General features: G+C 43.5%; 1 protein-coding gene across 10 annotated transcripts in view; it reads right to left on the reverse strand.

The window, feature by feature from the left end:
• Window positions 1–1,528: 1,528 nt before the first annotated feature.
• Window positions 1,529–21,605, reverse strand: part of ASIP (agouti signaling protein) — a 118,340-nt gene continuing 98,263 nt past the window's right edge. For 5 of the 10 annotated variants that reach the window (XM_032604666.1, XM_032604665.1, XM_032604664.1 and 2 more), the window contains 3 exons: window positions 4,472–4,641; window positions 3,166–3,227; window positions 1,529–1,912 (listed from right to left, as the gene is read on the reverse strand). In XM_032604666.1, the coding sequence (XP_032460557.1) occupies window positions 1,736–1,912; window positions 3,166–3,227; window positions 4,472–4,631 (399 nt within the window). In that variant the 5' untranslated portion in view covers window positions 4,632–4,641 and the 3' untranslated portion in view covers window positions 1,529–1,735. Of the gene's footprint in view, window positions 1,913–3,165; window positions 3,414–4,471; window positions 4,642–21,605 lie in introns of all 10 variants that reach the window. The other 5 variants (XM_032604660.1, XM_032604659.1, XM_032604658.1 and 2 more) reach the window with 1 other exon arrangement.

Consider the following 21,605-nt stretch of genomic DNA (forward strand, 5'->3'; position numbering starts at 1 on the left):
AAAGGTCCTTGGAAAGGAGGGAGTTTTAAAACATTTGAAAGAGGGAAGATTGTAAGTTGACAAGTGCGTCAGGGGAGGTGGCCCCATCTGTGCTGACCCCGGAGCCCCACTGTCCTCACCTCCAAGGACCGAGATACACAGTGGTTACCAGGGCTGAGGCAACTGCTCCGCATTATTCTGTCACATAGCCTCTTTCTAGACTCTTTCTCATGTACAGACAGGCCGTGTTATTATTATTTAAAAAAAATTATCTTCTTACATCACCATCGTTTGCAGTTTCTTCTTATAGTGATTCCTTGGGGAAGAGCTCCAGCTCTGGGAGACGCTGACAGGTGAAACCTCAGCTTTTCTACTGGCAGGGATGCTCTCAGCCAAGCAGGGCAAGTAGGTGATGTCATTTAGAACCCTTTCCTCTCAAGGTGCTGGGAGTTTTCATGTGACTGTGCCCACACAGACCCTGTTCCTACCTTTACCACCTCTCTCCCCAAAACAGCACCTCCCAGGGTCCTTCCAGAGGGAAAATGCTGCATTTCAGTTTCCCACAGACTCAGAATCCCTTAGAATCTCAGGCAACAGTTTGGGACACTAGGAGACAGGCCCCCGATAATCCAGGACAAAAGTTGCTGCCTACTCACCACGCCCAGGCCCACTGCCTCCTTCCTGGCTGACAGAGCTGGGGCAGGGAGTGAGGAAGGATTCCTGAACACCTGTTTCCTACTTGGGAGAGCCCAAACTCTAGGCTTTCAGAATTAAAAATGGCTAGGGACCAATGATCAGTGTTCATTTAGCCTGGGAGTGGGAAAACTCAATCAGATTCTCTTTCTAGGGCATTTGAATTATGAATGGTCCCATGCAAGAACTGAAGCTGTTGGAGGTGACTTATCCCATAGTCTTGCCCTGAAAACATTGCCCATTGTTTACTTTGACCTGGCTCCTTTCATATCCCTCAGAATCCTATCCTTTCTGAGGCTTGTTGTATGGCTTTTCCTTTGATTCTTTGAGGTCCTCAGACCTCTCCAGTAGACTACCGCCCTCCTTTATTTGTCTCTTAGGCTAGCCATTTTGGGGGAGCCTCCTAAGGCTCTAGGGTCCTCAGGCCAGAGCAATGCCCAGTCACAATCAGCCACCCCAGTTTGTATCCGCAGACCCCTTAGGACAGACAGCCCAGTGAGACTGTGTATGGAGTTGTAGCCTTTCTTGTTTTGGGGGCGCTGAGGGGAGCTTCTTAGAAGGGGGAAAGGGTGAAACACTGAAAGGTAGTTCCTTAATGGTTCCTTTCTGCCTCCCTGGTTTTGGAGGCAGCTTCGGGTGTTCCCAGGCTTAAAGGAAGGGGGCAGCATTGCCTCTGGCGGCCACACCCAGAGATGGGCTTACCAGGAGGGCAGCCTCAGGGCCAGGTAACCACGTTTCCCCAGGACCAGGAGAGAGCAAGTGCGCAGCCCGTGGAACTTCTGCGGTGAAGGGGACTCGGCGAAGGGAAAAAAGGATCTTTCGGGTTCTTTAAAGAAACAGCCACACACCTTTCATTAGCCTATATATATTTGGATTTTAGCCCAACCCAAGCCAAGTCTCCTTGAAGCCCCGCCTCCTGAAAGCTCCGCCCAACGTCAGTAGCTACCCACTCCCTGTTCTAGGAAGCCACACCTACTAGAGATCGCCCGCCCCAGAAGGGCCCGTCCGGGGAGCCCCGCCCCTGTAAGCCCCGCCCCACCCCGCCCACCACCCAGAGGCGCGTTCAGCAGGTGGGGTTGAGCACGCGGCAGGAACAGGCGCTGCGGAAGAAGCGGCACTGGCAGAAGGCGCACGGGTCGCAGCAGCGGGGCGCCGGCGGCTTGCAGCTGTCGCGGGTGGCCACGCAGGGGCCAGGCGGCGGGGGCTGGGGCTGTGCCACCTTCTTCATCGAAGCCTTTTTCTGCGGGGAAACGCTGGGGCTGCCCGAGCAGTCCACGTCCGCCCCACTCGTCCTCACCTCTGCCTGGGGACTCCTTGGACTATGGAGGCCCCCGACCAGACATCCCCACCTTCTGCCCACCGCCCGCCCGACTGATGCCCACAGGGCACCCCAGCGGGTCCCCGCCTGCTCCCCCAACAATGCCCCACTTCATCAAAACTTAACTGGCTCCGGCCTGGCCTCTTCTCTCCCTAGGGCATCCCACTCAGCTCCACCGTTTTTAACTACCGTCTCTGTTGTCTTCCCCTTCCAGTGTAGCCACAATCCCTGTCAGTTCTGCCTTCACAATACATCTGGAGTCTACCCACTGCTTCACTACCGCTGCTACCCTGGGCTAGGCCCCTGTCTGCGGCTCTTGCCCCCTTACAGTCCAACCTCCAGTGCACAAAAGGGACCTCTCAAAAGACCTATGATGGCATCACACTTGGGCTTAAAGCACACCCTCCTCCCCGTTACTTTGATCCTTGAGGCCCTCTGTGGTTTGGCCTGCCCACCTCTCCCACCGGTCTTTACCACACTGCCTTGTGCGCACCGAACACAAGAAATGAGTTCCTACTGCAGGAGCTTTGAGTTTGCTACTCCCTTTTCTGGGGACATTCTTTGCTGTGCTGTCCAATACAGCCAGCCACCAGTCAGCCATATGTGGCTGCTGAGTACCTGAAATGTGTCTAGTGCAATTGAGGAACTGAGTTTTCAAAAAACAAGGTTTTATTTTCATTTTACTTATTTTTAGGGTTACTTTCTATTTATGTCAAGTGATACTGGTTTTCTATATTGGTTATATAGGTTTTTAAATAACTATATAACCATGATAGAAAAGTTTTAAAATTAAAGTTTTAATTTTAAACAAATATATTAAATAGGTGAAACTCAGATATGGTAAAAGTTGTGGAAATGGTTCTGAAATGACTGAGGTTTGGGAAACATTGCATTCATCCAAAAGAATGAGTGATGGTGAAATTTCAGGCAGGGTGTGAGCTAGTATAGGAAGATGCTTTTTAGCAGGTAAGCTATTTTGCTCAGTGAACCTTAGCTTTCTGGGCCTCAGCTCCTGGGGGTCTGGTTCAGGGCTTGAGGCCAGGAAGTTTTGGTAGCTTTCAGTTTCTTGTGGGCATGTAGGCCTGGGAAATCTTTTATTAGTTCCTAGCCAGAGCTTGGGGATCCTCTCCCTTTAAGTCCAGTCCCACCCCAACAACGTGAGCTCCCAGGCCTACCTTGGAAGATCTTTTTTTTTCCGCTTCTTTTCTGCTGATCTTTTTGGATTTCTTGTTCTGTGCTTCAAAGAGAGAAGGAGCAAAGCCAGTCTCTGAGGGCCCTGAGCTGCAACGAAGTGGGAGGAGCAGAGGGGGCTCCAGGAAGCCCCAGGGTAGGGGAGAAGATGAAGGGTTGGCTGGATAGATCACATCTTGGGACTTAGGCCAGCAGGTTCTTGTTAGCCTGGCTGCAGACCTGGAGCCAGAGACTGAGAGCAGAGTCCTCTAAGGGAAAGCAAAGGTGGCCCTGGAAAATGGACTCAGTGTCTTGTACATGGATGGACTTGTTTTTCCTGTATCCCTATTTTCCATTTCTCAGAGCTTTGGAGCCAGGCATACCTGATTTGAATCCTGACTCTGCGATATAACAGCTTTGTGGCCTTGAGCAACCTACTTAATCTCCTTAAGACTCAGTTTTCTCATCTGCAAGTAGGATACTGTAATACCTACCTTGAAGAGTTGTCTTGAGGATAAATGAGGTATGTTTATAAAGCAGAAAGTCTGACACATCGAAGGTGGTCAGTCAATGTTAATGTGCCCCCGTCCCTTCCCTGATATATCTAGAATATCTTCTTTTTGAAGTGAGAGACAAGTCAGCAAGGAACATTAGTTTTGAGCTTAGGTTCTGGAGTTAAACACCTGGGTTTGAATTCTGGCTCTGCCAATTAAGAACTGTGTGTTAGTTACTTAACTTTTCTAAGACTTAATTTACTTAGCTGTGAAATAAAATAGGAATAAAAATAATACTCACTTCACAGTGCCTAGCACAAAATAAGTATATATGTTATTATTATTATTGTCAGATGAAGTCGAGCCAGAAGATCTCCATGCCAGGCTCTAATGCCCCTGATACTTTCTCCCAAGCAATCATTTTCAATTCTCAACCCTGGCATGAAAGGACTAGTTCATCCCAGACTTGGTTATATTCTGCAGCATTTCCTAAAATTTTTACCATTGATAGGAGTTCCGTGACTCATTAAGTTTCAGAAATGGTAAGTTAAACCAAATTCACCAATTGTCATGACTTTAAGGTTTCTCAGAGCCTCTAACATGCTAGGCTGCGTATTCGATTGGTGGCAGGCAGGGCTTTCCTAAACCAAATGAGTTAAGGGGCACTTTATTCCTCCAGGATTGTTTTGAGGAATGAGCACGAAGGAGCTCTGACCTATGTCAGTAGATCCTGGTATCAGCTTGGGGAGTGTGTTTGACAACCTGCAGTTCTCTGGGGCCAGAGCCTGGAGGCTGGGCCCCAGGCTAGGCTACCTACCCACAATAGAGACAGAAGGGAAATCCAACAGGTTCATGGAAGAGTTGCTCCTTAGGCTCTTTTCATCTCTGGGCTTTTCCTCAGGTGCCAGGTGGCTGTAGGCAGTGAGGAAGCACAGGCATACCAGCAGGGTAGCCAGGAGGAGGCGTGTGACATCCATTCCGGGAGGCCTGAGTGGGACAGAAAAGGCAGTCAGGTGGGCCAGGGGTCCTGGCAAATGGGGGGTCCTGGCAAATGGATGTGCCCTCCTGCTTTCTTTGGGCTGGTGCTCTGACCCCATTCCACACCCCAGTGTCCCAGGGGAGCTGGAGGACCAGTAAGGCTTAGGACAGGGAAGGGGAACTGATGAAGAAAGAAGAGAGAAAAGGAGAGATGGGAGAGGAAGAAAGAAAGACAAGAAAGGGAGGGAGGGACTTCTCTGTGGGTGCAGTGGTTAAGAACCTGCCTGCCAATGCAGGGGACATGGGTTCGAGCCCTGGTCCAGGAACATCCCACATGCTGTGGAGCAACTAAGCCTGTGAGCCACAACTACTGAGCCCATGAGCCACAACTACTGAAGCCCGCACGCCTAGAGCCTGTGCTCTGCAACAAGAGAAGCCACCACGAGAAGGCCGTGCACAGCAATGAAGAGTAGCTCCCACTTGCCCCAACTAGAGAAAGCCCACGCGCAGCAATGAAGACCCAACACAGCCATAAATAAATAAATTAGTTAATTATTTTTTTTTTAAAAAAGGGAGGGAGATTGAAGTAAGGAGAAAAGGAATGCATTGCAATTGGTCTCTGCCTTCCAGAGGGTGGGGCGCTGGTTTTTTTTTAAGTCAGTGGCCCCAGGAGACCCTAGGCTTGGGCAGAGTTGTTGAAAGGTCCCCAGTAATGCCTCACAGTGGCAGAGGTCTTACTGAAGTGCAGAGAATAAGGCTCATGAGTTAAGACTGAACGAGACGGTGTAGGGATAAATGGCTTTTTTGGACAAGTGTGTAAGTCGTTGCATATGCTATATTCCGACATCCAGAGGAAATAAATGCAGATATGGTTTGCGTCAGGAGGATAGGATGGACCTGTTCAAATAGGCTAACTATATTTATCGATTTATTTCTAGCTGGATTTTGATGAACCAGACAGATCCCAGAGCGGATTTCTTCCCACGAATGTCTAGGTTTGGCTTAGTGAGGGCTCACAGCTTCAACAGCATCTTCATCTTCTCTGAGTGTGGAATCCCTACTCCTCACCTACCCTGTGCGTGTTCTTTCTGGTCTGGGAAAAAGCTGAGACTGCTTTCCCAAGGTTCTCTGGCCCTACCATAAGGCATAGTGGGTGAGAAGAGAATAAAACAATCTGCTCGTGCTGGTCCTGCCCATTACTGGGCTCAGCCTGGCAATTTCTATCCTATTCCTCCCAGCCCTCAGATTGCTTAGAGTAAAATTTTCTCCATTTCTGTTACATTCCAGGAGAAGGAGGACCCAAATAGCCAGCCCCCAACCTCATTCTAAACTTCTTAAAGGTAGAGGGGACAGTCCCTTCCTTTTGAAGCTCGCCCTCTACCTCTCTCAGCCCTCACTCCATTTCTTCTGATTCCTTCAGATCCTTTCATCAATGGGCATTTATTTGCCTATCATGAACTGGCCACCAATTTTCTTTCTCAAAGCCTGGTAGTGAGTCAACAGAATGAGCACTGGGCTCGGAGTCAGGACCTCTGAGTTCTTGTCTTGGCTTAAGCATTAGTAAAGGCATGACTTTGGACAAATCCATTCTTTTTTTTCTTTTTAATGGACTCTAATTTTCTTTTTGGTAAAATGAGGGGAGTGGGCTAGGTGAGTGGTTTGCATTCATTTAGCAGGGGAGCTCTTTCTTCAAATAAGCAATGACTTGAAGAATCCCAATGTATAAAACAGAAAGAGGCAATACAGAGGTTTTTCAAGCAGTTCACATCTTTTTTTTGTGGTGGGACAATACTTCTCCTCAGGCCCTAGAGCCCAAAACATATTTTGAGGCCCTACATTTCCCAGCTCCATGTAGTTCCATCTCAGAGGTTTCTAGTCCCCATCAGCAATAGTTAACCCAAACAAAACCTTTATCAGGAAAGTCTGGGGACTGAGGCATAGTAATTTGCTCCATTCTCTGCTTCTCAGAACTTTGTACTGTTCTCTGTCAAATACTTTATCACATTGTTTATGTGTTTGTCTCTCCCACTTGATAAAAAAAAGGTCATGTTTTACTCATTTCTGTGACCATGAACGTGGCACAGTGACCAGCCCCAAGCAGTAACTTGGACCCCTCTTCCTAGCAGGACTCCCTCTCTCTTTCTCTAATGATGCTGCTGGGCTCTCAGCTTGGAGAGCAATTTCTCCTTCTCTCTTGTTGCCCACACCCAGTCAATCAGTCATTAAGTTCTAGTGATTTTCACTCCCCCCAATTCTCACAACCCTCCCTCCCTTTCCATTCCTTCTGTCCGTGCAGCCTAGTTCCTCCCACTTGGTCTTCCATAAGAGCCTCCTCACTGGCCTCCTTGACTCTAGAACATATAACCAGACTAAGCTTCCTTTTAAATAAAGCCCCATTTCCTTTCATTCATTCATTCATTCATACCTACATTCATTCATCTAGTTAAAAAATATTTGTTAAGTACCAACTATGAACCAGTGCTATGCTAGATTCTTGGGTAAAAATAGTGATCAAGGGGCTTCCCTGGTGGCGCAGTGGTTGAGAGTCCGCCTGCTGATGCAGAGGACGTGGGTTCGTGCCCCGGTCCGGGAGGATCCCACATGCCGCGGAGCAGCTAGGCCCGTGAGCCATGGCCGCTGAGCCTGCGCGTCCGGAGCCTGTTGTCCGCAATGGGAGAAGCCACAACAGTGAGAGGCCCGCGTACCGCAAAAAAAAAAAAAAAAAAAAAAAGATACACAATGATGCCTGTCCTTACAGAGCTTACATTCTATCAGGGATGACTGACAAGTTAAATAAGTTATTCTAATAAAGCTTGTGCTATGGGAGAGCTCAACTAGTGCATGGACTAGGGAAGGTCTCTTGAAGCATGTTGTACTGAAGCTGAAAACAGAGGGCTGATTTGGACTTATCCATGTTGAAGAGGAGAGTGGAGGTGGTGATGGCAGTGTTGCAGACACTGAGAACCATATACATGAAGATCCAAAGGCAAGAGAGGATGGTGAATTTGAGGAACTAGAAAAGATCAGTAAGGCTGGCAAATAAACATAACAGGAGATGGAAGCAGGGGCCAGATCATGATGGGACTTGTAAACCATGGTAAGGAGTTTGAACAATATCTTTTTTTTTTAGCGGTACGTGGGTCTCTCACTGTTGTGGCCTCTCCCGTTGTGGAGCACAGGCTCCAGACGCGCAGGCTCAGCGGCCATGGCTCACGGGCCCAGCCGCTCCGCGGCATGTGGGATCTTCCCGGACCGGGGCATGAACCCGTGTCCCCTGCATCGGCAGGCGGACTCTCAACGACTGCGCCACCAGGGAAGCCCTGAACAATATCTTAAGGTCGATGGAAAATGAATGAAAAGTTTTGAATAGGGGGAGGGACTTGTTCAGATTTGCATTGTAGAAAGATCCCTCTGACTGGGGTGAGGAGATGGAGGGGACAAGACTGAAAGGAAGGAAAACCAATTAAGAGGCTGCTGCTGGTTCCAAGCATTCTATTCCTCTGCAGGGGTTACCCTGACTACCAAATGAAATACATAATCCATAGCCTCAAAAGGGCACCAGAGCCCTCCCAACCTGCCTTCCACATTCCTTTCCAGCTTTATCTTTTCCTATAGGAAGTATATATCCTAGCCAAACTTGGCTACTACCTGGTCCCCATACAAAGCTCGTCCTTTACCACTTCTTAAGCCTGACAACTTCTGACCTAAGCACAGTACTTAGCTTGTTATACAAGCATTTTTTTACTAACCACTGAGGCTGAATCTGTAGCTGTTAATGACTGCAGTATTCGTTTGCCCTTTCCATATTTCATGTAGCATTTGTACAGTCTTCAAGCTAAAAATGTTTTTTCACGTTTGTAAAGTGTTCTATTAAAAAAAACCCAACAGAGACCCTATGTGGTCCACAAAGCATAAAATATTTACTCTCTGGCCTTTCACAGAAAAAGTCTGCTGACCCTGTCTAGATTGTGAGAATCGCGAGGGGCTGTTAGGCAAGCAAGCATGTCACGTCTGCTCTCTCAATATCTACTAACTGATTGAAGTAATTAACTGCTTCTTTGGGTAAAGGTATTGATGATCCTTATTAAAAGACCAATGTGACTTGGGAAAGTTAACTTGTGCCATTACCAACCAATAATACTTGTCATTAATTTATCAGGTTTCAGATTCGTTTTAGGACAGGGCTGGGTCCTAATGAGACAAGAGTTAGGATTGTTAAGTTTTGATTATTAGAGGCAGAGGGAAAATATCCATTCTGAGTAGTTATCATAATGTTTTGAAACTTTCTATTACACCATGCTGCCTAGAATTCATAAAGATGCAGTGCAATAACCCCTGGAATACAAATAAGAAATATAATCATTGGAAATCGCAAGATAATATTTTGATTAGTTGCATAAAATTAAATGTGTATTTTTGTATAAGATCAATCTTGTATAAGATTTTATTTTGTATCCCCAATATCTTCCAAAAGCAATTTTTTAAAAAAAACTTTTTTCTTGTTTTTAACTAATTGATTTATTTTTTGGCTGCGTCGGGTCTTGGTTGTGGCACGCGAGATTTTCGTTGAGGCATGCGGGCTTCTCTCTAGTTGTGGGGTGTAGGTTTTCTCTCTCGTTGTGGTGCGGGGGTTCCAGAGTGCGTGGACTTCGTAGTTTGGGACACTCAGGCTCTCTCCTTGAGGTGCATGGGCTTACTCGCCCTGTGGCATGTGGGACCTTATTTCCCTGACCAGGGATCGAACCCGCGTCCCCTGCATTGGAAGGCGGATTCTTTACCACTGGACCACCAGGAAAGTCCCAAGACCATTTTTTTTTCAAGCAGCAGAGCTCTGGTATCAGTGGGTATTAATTAGAAGGACAAATCAGAAATAAATTCAACTTGAAAAGAGAAAAAAAAAAGAAAGGAAAGAATGGAGATGTGGTGGAATGAGTTGGGGAGAAGCTCTGATTAAGGAAAAGCTCTGATTAAGGCAAGTCACAAAAGTCATGTCATTGATTGAGAGGCATTATATTCAGTTATTCTATTTTTTTGGGGTTTTCCTTATCACGACTGACATAAAACTAACCAAAAAACATGCTGGGAATTCCTGCAAAGAAGTGAAAGAGTAATTGGGAAATGTGAGTTAGAAAAGGAGTGGCTGGAGTTTGGGGGGAATGAACTGAGACCCAAAGATCACATTCATCACTTCCTCTGAACACCTGATAATGCAGGAATTATCACCATCACAGCAACCAGCAGGCTTAATATAAATAGTAGCCACTGCACAATGGGCAGTGAGGAGATGTCACTAGGTAACATCTCTAGACTAATTAAGGATATAGTGAATTACAGGGCTTAATTATTATTTTTTAATTTTTAAATTAAATTAAATTTATTTTTTATACAGCACGTTCTTATTAGTTATCCATTTTATACATATTACTGTATGAATACACCTCCACCACCACTTTCCCCCCTTGGTGTCCATACATTTGTTCTGTACATCTGTGTCTCTATTTTTGCCCTGCAAACCGGTTCATCTGTATCATTTTTCTGGGTTCCACATATATGCGTTAATATACGATATTTTTCTCTTTCTGACTTACTTCACTCTGTATGACAGTCTCTAGATCCATCCACGTCTCTACAAATGACCAATTTCGTTCCTTTTTATGGCTGAGTAACATTCCACTGTATATATGTACCACATCTTCTTTATCCATTCGTCTGTCGATGGGCATTTAGTTTGCTTCCATGACCTGGCTATTGTAAATAGTGCTGTAATGAACATTGGGGTGCATGTGTCTTTTTGAATTATGGTTTTCTCTGGGTATATGCCCAGTAGTGGGATTGCTGGGTCATATGGTAATTCTATATTTAGTTTTTTAAGGAACTTCCATACTGTTCTCCATAGTGGCTGTATCAATTTACATTCCCACCAACAGTGCAAGAGGGTTCCCTTTTCTGCACACCCTCTCCAGCATTTGTTGTTTGTAGATTTTCTGATGATGCCCATTCTAACTGGTGTGAGGTGATACCTCATTGTAGTTTTGATTTGCATTTCCCTAATAATTAGTGATGTTGAGCAGCTTTTCATGTACTTCTTGGCCACCTGTATGTCTTCTTTGGAGAAATGTCTGTTTAGTTCTGCCCATTTTTTGATTGGGTTGTTTTTTTTTAAATATTGAGCTGCATGAGCTGTTTATATATTTTGGTGATTAATCCTTTGTCCATTGATTCATTTGGAAATATTTTCTCCCATTCTGAGGGTTGTCTTTTCATCTTGTTTGTAGTTTCCTTTGCTTTGCAAAAGCTTTTAAGCTTCATTAGGTCCCATTTGTTTATTTTTGTTTTTATCTCCATTACTCTAGGAGGTGGATCAAAAAAGATCTTGCTGTGATTTATGTCGGAGAGTGTTCTTCCTATGTTTTCCTCTAAGAGTTTTATAGTGTTCAGTCTTACGTTTAGGTCTCTAATCCATTTTGAGTTTATTTTTGCGTATGGTGCTAGGGAGTGTTCTAATTTCATTCTTTTACATGTAGCTGTCCAGTTCTCCCGTCACCACTTATTGAAGAGACTATCTTTTCTCCATTGTATATCCTTGCCTCCTTTGTCATAGATCAGTTGACCATAGGTGCGTGGGTATATCTCTGGGCTTTCTATCCTGTTCCACTGATCTGTATTTCTGTTTTTGTGCCAGTACCATATTGTCTTGATTACTGTAGCTTTGTTGTATAGTCTGAAGTCAGGGAGTCTGATTTCTCCAGCTCTGTTTTTTTCCCTCAAGACTGCTTTGGCTATTCGGGGTCTTTTGTGTCTCCATACAAATTTTAAGATTTTTTGTTCTAGATCTGTAAAAAATGCCACTGGTAATTTGATAGGGATTGCACTGAATCTGTAGATTGCTTTAGGTAGTATAGTCATTTTCACAATATTGATTCTTCCAATCCAAGAACATGGTATATCTCTCCATCTGTTTGTGTCATCTTTGATTTCTTTCATCAGTGTCTTATAGTTTTCTGAGTACAGGTCTTTTGTCTCCCTAGGTAGGCTTATTCCTAGGTCTTTTATTCTTTTTGTTGCAATGGTAAATGGGAACGTTTCCTTAATTTCTCTTTCAGATTTTTCATCATTAGTGTATAGGAATTCAAGAGATGTCTGTGCATTAATTTTGTACCAAATTCATTGATTAGCTCTAGTAGTTTTCTGGTGGCATCTTTAGGATTCTCTATGTATAGTATCATGTCATCTGCAAACAGTGACAGTTTTACTTCTTCTTTTCCAATTTGTATTTTATTTGTTTTTCTTCTCTGATTGCCATGGCTAGGACTTCCAAAACTATGTTGAATAATAGTGGTGAGAGTGGACATCCTAGTCTTATTCCTGATCTTAGAGGAAATGCTTTCAGTGTTTCACCATTGAGAATGATGCTTGCTGTGGGTTTGTCGTATATGGCCTTTATTTTGTTGAGGTAGCTTCCCTCTATGACCACTTTCTGGAGAGTTTTTATCATAAATGGGTGTTGAATTTTGTCAAAAGCTTTTTCTGCATCTATTGAGATGATCATATGGTTTTTATTCTTCAATTTGTTAATATGATGTATCACATTGATTGATTTGCATATATTGAAGAATCCTTGCATCCCTGGGATAAACCCCACTTGATCATGGTGTATGATCCTTTTAAAGTGTTATTGGATTCTATTTGCTAGTATTTTGTTAAGGATTTTTGCATCTATATTCATCAGTGATATTGGCCTGTAATTTTCTTTTTTTGTAGTATCTTTGTCTGGTTTTGGTATCAGGGTGATGGTGGCCTCATAGAATGAGTTTGGGAGTGTCCCTTTGTCTGAAAGTTTTTGGAAGAGTTTGAGATGGGTGGGTGTTAGCTCTTCTCTAAATGTTTGATAGAATTCACCTGTGAAGCCATCTGGTCCTGGACTTTTGTTTGTTGGAAGATTTTTAATCACAGTCTCAATTTCATTACTTGTGATTGTTCTGTTCATATTTTCTATTTCTTCCTGGTTCAGTCTTGGAAGGTTATACCTTTCTAAGAATTTGTCCATTTCTTCCAGGTTGTCCATTTTATTGGCATAGAGTTGCTTGTAGTAGTCTCTTAGGATGCTTTGTATTTCTGTAGTGTCTGTTGTAACTTCTCCTTTTTCATTTCTAATTTTATTGATTTGAGTCTTCTCCCTCTTTTTCTTGATGAGTCTGGCTAATGGTTTATCAATTTCGTTTATCTTCTCAAAGAACCAGCTTTCAGTTTTATTGATCTTTGCTATTGTTTTCTTTGCTTTTATTTCATTTATTTCTGCTCTGATCTTTACGGTTTCTTTCCTTCTACTAACTTTGGGTTTTGTTTGTTCTTCTTTCTCTAGCTCCTTTAGGTGTAAGGTTAGATTGTTCATTTGAGATTTTTCTTGTTTCTTGAGGTAGGCTTGTATTGCTATAAACTTCCCTCTTGTAACTGCTTTTGCTGCATCCCACGGGTTTTGGATCGTCGTGTTTTCATTGTAATTTGTCTCTAGGTATTTTTTTGATTTCCTCTTTGATTTCTTCAGTGATCTCTTGGTCATTTAGTAACGTATTGTTTAGCTTCCATGTGTTTGTGTTTTTTACATTTTTTCCCCTGTAATTGATTTCTAGTCTCATAGCGTTGTGGTCAGAAAAATGCTTGATATGATTTCAATTTTCTTAAATTACTGAGGCTTGATTTGTGACCCAAGATATGATCTATCTTGGAGAATGTTCCCTGTGCACTTGAGAAGAAAGTGTAATCTGCTGGTTTTGGATGGAATGTCCTATAAATATCAATTAAATCTATCTGGTCTATTGTGTCATTTAAAGTTTGTGTTTCCTTATTAATTTTCTTTTTGGATGATCTGTCCATCGGTGTAAGTGAGGTGTTAAAGTCCCCCACTATTATTGTGTTACTGTCGATTTCCTCTTTTATAGTTGTTAGCAGTTGCCTTATGTATTGAGGTGCTCCTATGTTGGGTGCATATATATTTATAATTGTTATATCTTCTTCTTGGATTTATCCCTTGACCATTATGTAGTGTCCTTCCTTGTCTCTTGTAACATTCTTTATTTTAAAGTCTATTTTATATGAGTATTGCTTCTCCAGCTTTCTTTTGATTTCCATTTGCATGGAATATCTTTTTCCATCCCCTCACTTTCAGTCTGTATGTGTCCTTAGGTCTGAAGTGGGTCTCTTGTAGACAGCATATATATGGGTCTTGTTTTTGTATCCATTCAGTGACCCTGTGTCTTTTGGTTGGAGCATTTAATCCATTCCCATTTAAGGTAATTATCGATATGTATATTCCTATTACCATTTTCTTAATTGTTATGGGTTTGTTTTGTAGGTCCTTTTCTTCTCTTGTGTTTCCCTCTTAGAGAAGTTCCTTTAGTATTTGTTGTAGAGCTGGTTTGGTGGTGCTGAATTCTCTTAGCTTTTGCTTGTCTGTAAAGCTTTTGATTTCTCCTTTGAATCTGAATGAGATCCTTGCCGGGGTAAAGTAATCTTGGTTGTAGGTTCTTCTCTTTCATCACTTTATATATATCATGCCACTCCCTTCTGGCTTGTAGAGTTTCTGCTGAGAAATCAGCTGTTAACCTTATGGGAGCTCCTACAGGACTTAATTTTTAAAAACAGTTTGCTGTGCAAGTAACTCTTAAGAAATAAACTTAAAATACAATTTCTTAGAACCTAAGTAACTTAGTGGAATTATAAAGCTAGACTGAGTCTGGGAAAGGTGAAGTTTCAGTGGAATTAATCTTATTTGTGTATTGGGAGACGGTAAGAACCAATATTCCTTACACAAATCCTGGGGAGATATGTATATTCTAAATGTAATATATGTCCATAATACCTAGGTGTATTATGATGCTTGGGGTCAGATTTTGTTTTTAGGATTCAGAATTTTAGAAAAACAATATCTTCTATATTAAACCACATATAAGAACTCTAGAAGCACCCATTAAAAATGTACTGATGCTTCTGTAGCAAAAAGGTATGGATAAACAAACAAAGGATAAACAAAGACTGTGAATTGATTCGCATCAATTCAGGACAGGTTTTTTGCCAAATGAGTTACCAAAGGAAAAAAAACTTACAGCAGAGTTTTGGGATTTTGCAATTTCATGTAGTGGATTATGGACCTATACAAACCCTCAACATGGGACACACACTCCACCTATTAATGTAGGATCATAATGCTGACAACAATGACTACCTGTGCAATTGCTTTTCTCAAGAGTAATTTGTCTTTCCACTCTGTGGTGGTAAAGACTGTTCTTTGATCTGTGGTATCACTGATGACAATTCTTCCTCTTAAACTCATCATCTGCTTTAAGTTACTGCTTAGGACTTAAGATGAGTTTCTCTTCAGTATGTGGACGTAAAGAATCCAGTAAGGGGAATCAGGTTACACGGACATACCTGCCAGTTAAGTGGCTGTGTGACCCTTGGCCCATTTGGGCCTGTGCTTTCTTATCTGCAAAATGAGAGGATAGGACTACATGACTCAGTACAGATTACGAGGTGCAGAGTAGAAATTTAATAAAGATTTGTTTAATGAATTAAAGAATTAAAGACCTTTCTATTTTTAAATTCTATAAATTCTATAAATTTAAATTCATAATTTCTGATTCCTGCTTCCTGGGCTTTGGGGAGATTAAGCAGTTGCACAAAGAAGGATTTTGTAAAGGCCACTTGTTGTGTATCCTTAAGAGTTGAGGGATTTATAAATGCATGAGTGTGACTGAATCTGATTAAACTCTGGAAAAGAGGGCATGGAAAGTCATGGCTAAATGTAAATGGTTTATATACCTCAGGAGTGCTGTTGATGTGTGTGTGTGCACACACATGTGCACGCACATGAGTACTAATGTGTAAGGGCTCTGACTGAGGGAATATGAGAGACAGCAGTGTCCAGAGCATCTCTGAGTATGGTAAGGTGAGGACACAGTGTATCAGTATGCAGCGCACACTGAGTGTACACTGTATACATCCCCTTAGCTATGGCACTGGGATAGCCTGATATCTTAATCCTTTAGGGTAAAGGCCTTGATCCTAAAAGCAAAGGAAAGGGTTATAATGTTCCAGTGATGGGGGATGGCTAACCACCTACTGGGACAGAGGTATAGTAAGAGATGAGAACAGTAGAAGAGGTGAAGGCAGCAGTCTTCTTGAAGACAGTGAACAATATTAGCTGCTGACCAAGCTAGGTGTAATGAGGTGCAGTCCTGACAGCCTGCCCTGGGGGGAGGCTGTGCTGGTGGCACCTGTGAGGGAAACCAGGGTGTCTGGGCAGCCAGCAAGCTGGCACTGCAGGGGAGGAGACGGGGCTCAGTTGATTGTAATAGTGGCTTCCATCAGTCCTGCCAAGCACCAATGGCTAGGGGTCTGGTGAAACTCAACCCTGTGAAGAAGGAAGCTGCTAGAATCAAAGCAGTGTTGGGTATGCATCCAACATGGAGGAGCAACTCATATAGGCTTGTGGTGACAGAGGCAGATTTTCCTCTGACCAGTCTTTTGGAACAGAACATATACTTGGGAGGAAAGGGAAATTATAGCAGGAGAGAATCTTAACCTAAAATTGTCTGCAAAATTTTGTGCATATGTGCATTTTTCTGGGGAGAAGGTCCATAGCTTTCTCTGGATCTATAAGTGTGTCTCTGGCCCCTAAAAAACTCAGAACCACTCAGCTTCTAGGAGCTAAAATGAAAACCCCTTCTTGGTATATTATGTTCCTGCAACTTGACGGCCTCATCCTGAATCACAGGCACATGAGAGCAGAGGATATTGTCAATATTTTTCTCTGCCCTGGAACACTCTCAAAGCCTATAACTCTTCTGGCTCATCAGCCACAGTTTCTGATATGCCAAAACCTGGGAGAAGTAACACACAATTTTTGTTGTGGTTTAGTTTCTCAGCCAAACTAGCTGGACCAAATACTGAGGGTCAGGGCCAGAGAAGAAGTATCTCTCATTCATAGTTATCTAGATTCCCCATACCAGATGTTCAGCAGCTGCATAAGGATACCACTGCCTTACACATCTTTCATCCACCTGGGCAGCTGGTGATTCGCATCCACTAAAAATGCCTGGCCAGGCTGAGCTTAGGAGGCTCCAATGGGGCTACCGGCCCATTCCTTAATGTTCACCCAGGCTTATTAGTGCTGATAATTTCTGGGGTAGCAGGAGAGTGGCAATATGTTTTATCTACTTAGTTTTGTCCTAGAACAGCCAATCAAGCAACAAAAATTTTTTGAATGCTGTGGGAAGCCTTGCCTGACTGTCCCCTCCAGGAGAGTTAATTATTCTCTCCTCCCTAGACACACTGTATTGTAATGATTTGTTCATTTGCCTGTCTCTTCTAGATTGAAGACTCATTAAGGGCAGAGCCTGTGCCTTATTCATCTCCATGCTCATCCCCTCCCTACTACCCCTAGCCCCAGTGCCTAAGCTCAGCACAAAATAAGGCCTCAGTAAATGTTTCTCTCAATTGAATTAATTTACTAAATGCTCAATATAAATGAATATGGGTATTACTTGGCAGTCCAGTGGTTAGGACTCCACGCTTGCATTGCAGCAGGTGTGGGTTCCATCCCTGGTTGGGGAACTAGGATCCCACAAGCCACCATGGTGCGGCCAAAAAAAGAAAAAAAAAAAAGAAAAAAGATGAATAAAGAGTCCCTGCCTTTAGATGGCTTTCAATCCTGCAGGGAAGACAAACAAATAACTAACAAAAAAAAAAAATGAGGAGAGAAGTGCTAGCGTTGAGGTACAAGTGAAATAAATGCCTTGGGTAGGCAGAAAAAAGAGGGTGGTTCAACTGCACAGGGTCTTGGATGATTTTGTGAGTTATTGTTGAACAAGAACCTCTCTAATTTCCTCAGCCTCCTTCCAATTTTGGGCTGCAGCTCCTGGAGTGCTCAAACATTCTGTGCTGCTCTTGCCAGTTCCTCCCTCTTTCACATGGTTCTATTCAGCATACAGCCTCTGCCTTTCCCCTTTGGCAGTCTCCTTGAATTTCCTGCCCTAGAGAGTGGCTTCCTTTTACAGCCGTCAGGTAGCCAGATGTGCATAGCCAAAGCCAATTACTGAGATTTCTATCCTATTTTAATCAATTATTTGGCTAGAGTTTTTCTTAAGAAGCCAAATCTCATACTGGGGAGATCATTAGGTCCTGTACATCCAAACCAGGCTGGTGGCCTGGGGTTGGGAAATAGTCAGTGGCCTGAGTCAGGAGTACAGGTGCCAAGTTCCTGATCCTGTCCCAGGGGATAGTTCTAGGTATTTCATTACAACCTCCTAATAAAACAGGGAGACCATTTTCCTTCTCATTCCTATCTCCTAGGATGTAAGTTACAGGTAGGCCACCTAATTTGTGGGGCTCTGTGCAAAATGAAAATGTGGGACCACATGCTAAAAAATTAAGAATTTCAAGGAGAGCATTAAACTAAGCAAGCATGAGGCCTTCTAAGTGTGAGGCCCTATAAAACTGCTCAAGTGCACACCCATGAAGTCATTTCTGGTTACAAGACTGAGAAAGCTGACACTGATGGTATGACATGGTGGCTGTAAAGAAGTTTGTGAGACAATAAAGAAGTTTGTGGATTGGGGGAAACATTAAATTACACTCAGCAGTTGCAGCAGCAAGTTATATAATGATGAGACTGCTTCTAGACATCCCCTGCAGCTGTCTTACTAGTGCTCCAGGCATCAGACATCTCAGTGGAGCAGACACCAAAGAATGGACAGGGGTTCTAGACCCAGCCCTGCCAGGAATTCACTGTGGGACTTCTGGCAAGTTACTTTCTCTCTGTGGGCATCTTTTTCTTCACTTGTACAAAAAAGGATTTGGATTTCTCTTCTAACTCTGAGTATAAGCAGCTTTTGGCAGGAAAGAGCTCTCTGGAGGAGGCCTCTTTGGTCTTGTCAATTTAGCAAAGCTATAATGTAACTAACCTTAAGCCAGACACCCCCATGCTCTACTCATCTCCAGCCCAAGCACACCTTTCAAATCTTTTGATCACACAATACCTTGCCTAATCTGTTGGTTCTTTCTGTAGATCAAAGAAGTAGAAATGAAGAATAAGTAATTAACAGATGACCAAGTCTCTTCCTTAGCTTCCCCTTCAGTAATCTCACAAATTGTGTGAAAAATATATGATCTAAAGAAAGATCACAAGTAGCTGACAAGCCTGCACACTGGGGGAGATGGTGATGAGTCTGATTCCCTATCTCAATGATTAACTGAGATTACTTCCCCTTTTCCCTTTAAAAACTTTCATGGGGCTTCCCTGGTGGCGCAGTGGTTGAGAGTACGCCTGCCGATGCAGGGGACGTGGGTTCGTGCCCCAGTCCGGGAAGATCTCACATGCCGCGGAGCGGCTGGGCCCGTGAGCCACGGCCGCTGAGCTTGCGTGTCTGGAGCCTGTGCTCCGCAACGGGAGAGGCCACAACAGTGAGAGGCCCGCGTACCGCAAACAAAACAAAACAAAACTTTCATGGATGAGCAGAATCTTCGGAGTTGATTCCACCTTCTCCCCAGAATGCTGGCTTTCTAATTAAAAGCAACATTTTCTGTTTCTACTAACACTTGCCTCTCGAGTATTAATTTTAGAGCAGCAGGCAGCTGGACTTGAGTTCAGTAACACGACTTGCGGTGATTCTAAATGAGCAGCATCCCCTTCAGAAAGGCTGTAACACATTCTGTTGAATGTTCCTTTTGATGGTAAGAATTTGCCCTCAGGATAAATCTGACTTCTGGAAATAGACAATGATTTACAGCCAAGTCTGGTAAGGATAGTAATATATGGCCTAAGTCATGAGATTTTATAATTTAAAAATGATTTTAATTTTAAGCTGACACAACCAGAACTGAGATAGCCTGTTGAGTGTTTTTCCTCAAAGCTGTAACATTGAGAGGCCAAAAATTCATTCTAATGCTGCAAGTTGCTTTAAATATCTTTAGAATTCTAGACATTCTAAAGGCAATTTAAAAGTCATACAAGGGGGCTTCCCTGGTGGCGCAGTGGTTGGGAGTCCGCCTGCTGATGCGGGGGGCGCGGGTTCGTGCCCCAGTCTGGGGAGATCCCACGTGCCATGGAGCGAGTGGGCCCGTGAGCCATGGCTGCTGGGCCTGTGCCTCCGGAGCCTGTGCTCTGCAACGGGAGAGGCCACAACAGTGAGAGGCCCGCGTACCGCAAAAAAACACACCCAAAAACAAAACAGTAAAAGTTATACGAGGACTTCCCTGGTGGTGCAGTGGTTAAGAATCCGCCTGCCAATGCAGGGGACATGGGTTTGAGCCCTGGTCCGGGAAGATCCCACATGCTGTGGAGCAACTAAGCCCGTGTGCCACAACTACTGAGCCCACATGCCACAACTACCGAAGCCCGCATGCCTAGAGCCCGTGCTCCGCAACAAGAGAAGCCACTGCAATGAGAAGCCCGTACACTGCACCAAAGAGTAGCTCCCCACTCGCTGCAACTAGAGAAAGCCCACATGCAGCAACGAAGACCCAACTCAGCCAAAAATAAATAAATTAAATAAATTTAATAAAAAAGAAATACATTAAAAAAAAAGTCATACAAGAAAAAGCACCATATAACTTAATAATCACAACTTTTATCTTGGGATGGAAACCTGTTTCAATTGAGCACCAGATATACACCCAAAAAGTAATCAAGAGCCTTAAAGAAGCCTCCTTTTAAATTAGTCTTCTTTTTTTAAAAAACATATTTAGAGAGGAGAATGTAAAATATTAAACTCACTAGATTTTAGAATTAATGAGAAGAGGGAATTCCCTGGTGGTCCAGTGGTTAGGACTCTGCGCTGTCACTGCTGAGGGTGCAGGTTCTATCCCTGCTGGGGGAATTAAGATCCCGCAAACTGTGAGCCATGGCCAAAAAAGAAAAAACTAAAAGAATTAATGACAAGAGAATAAAACAGGCAGAAAAGGAAAGTAGAGAGGAGAAAGATAAGTAGGGAGGAAAAGACAAAGAAATAGAAGAATTATGAGGATTGGAGCTGGGGGGTAAGGGAAATTCTAACTTTATCTGTAATTGTTTTTGTGGGCTTTTTTTTGCCACACCCGAGGTGGCTTACAGGATCTCAGTTCTCTGACCAGGGATGGAACCCATGCCCCCTGCAGTGGAAGCGCAGAATCCTAACCACTGGACTGCCAGGGAATTCTCTCTGTAATTTTTTTTAAATAAAAAAGACTTGAAGCAAATATGGTAATAAATATGGATGATTCTGGGTGGAGGTTACATGAAATTTTCCATATTTAAAAACATTCTCACAATATAATAATGTGGAAAACAAAGAAAAGGTAAATTATACTGTGGTCTGGTCTCTGTACCTGGTAGATCATGGCCCTTTGAGATGTTGATTAGTGTTCAGAGCTCTTAGGTCTTTAGACTTTCTAAGAGTGAGGCAATTATTTATAGCCAAGCCAAGATGTTGGTTCCGTTTCTCTCTGAATGGGATGTTTCCCTTTAACCAGAATAAAGCATATGGTTCATCCAACTCACAAGGCCAGGGTTGTGACTTAGTGTTGCTCATCCCTAAGTGGACTCCAGCTTGCCTAGGTCAGGAGAGGAGAGAAGGAAGGAAAAGGTAGCACCATCAGCATCAATCAGAATCAGCCGTTGTCAGACATGGGTTTATGCTTGACCTTCAGCTTTTCTCTCTACAATAATGGGTGGGAAATAGGGAGCAAGTTAGGGGCAGAGTTGTGGACTTGTACTTTCTAGTTTGCAAGTGAGAGCTTCAGTCACCTTGTTTACCTTTTATTTTTTTTTTATTTTTGGCCATGCCACATGGCTTGTGGGATTTTTAGTTCCCCGACCAGGGATTGAACCCAGGCCCTTGGCAGTCAGAGCACAGAGTTCTAACCACTGGATCACCAGGGAATTCCCCATTCACCTTGTTTAGAATGCCATGGCCATTCATCATCTCCTTCTCCAAATC

This window comes from Phocoena sinus, chromosome 15 (assembly GCF_008692025.1).
Source record: "Phocoena sinus isolate mPhoSin1 chromosome 15, mPhoSin1.pri, whole genome shotgun sequence".
In the NCBI taxonomy this organism is placed as follows: domain Eukaryota; kingdom Metazoa; phylum Chordata; class Mammalia; order Artiodactyla; family Phocoenidae; genus Phocoena; species Phocoena sinus.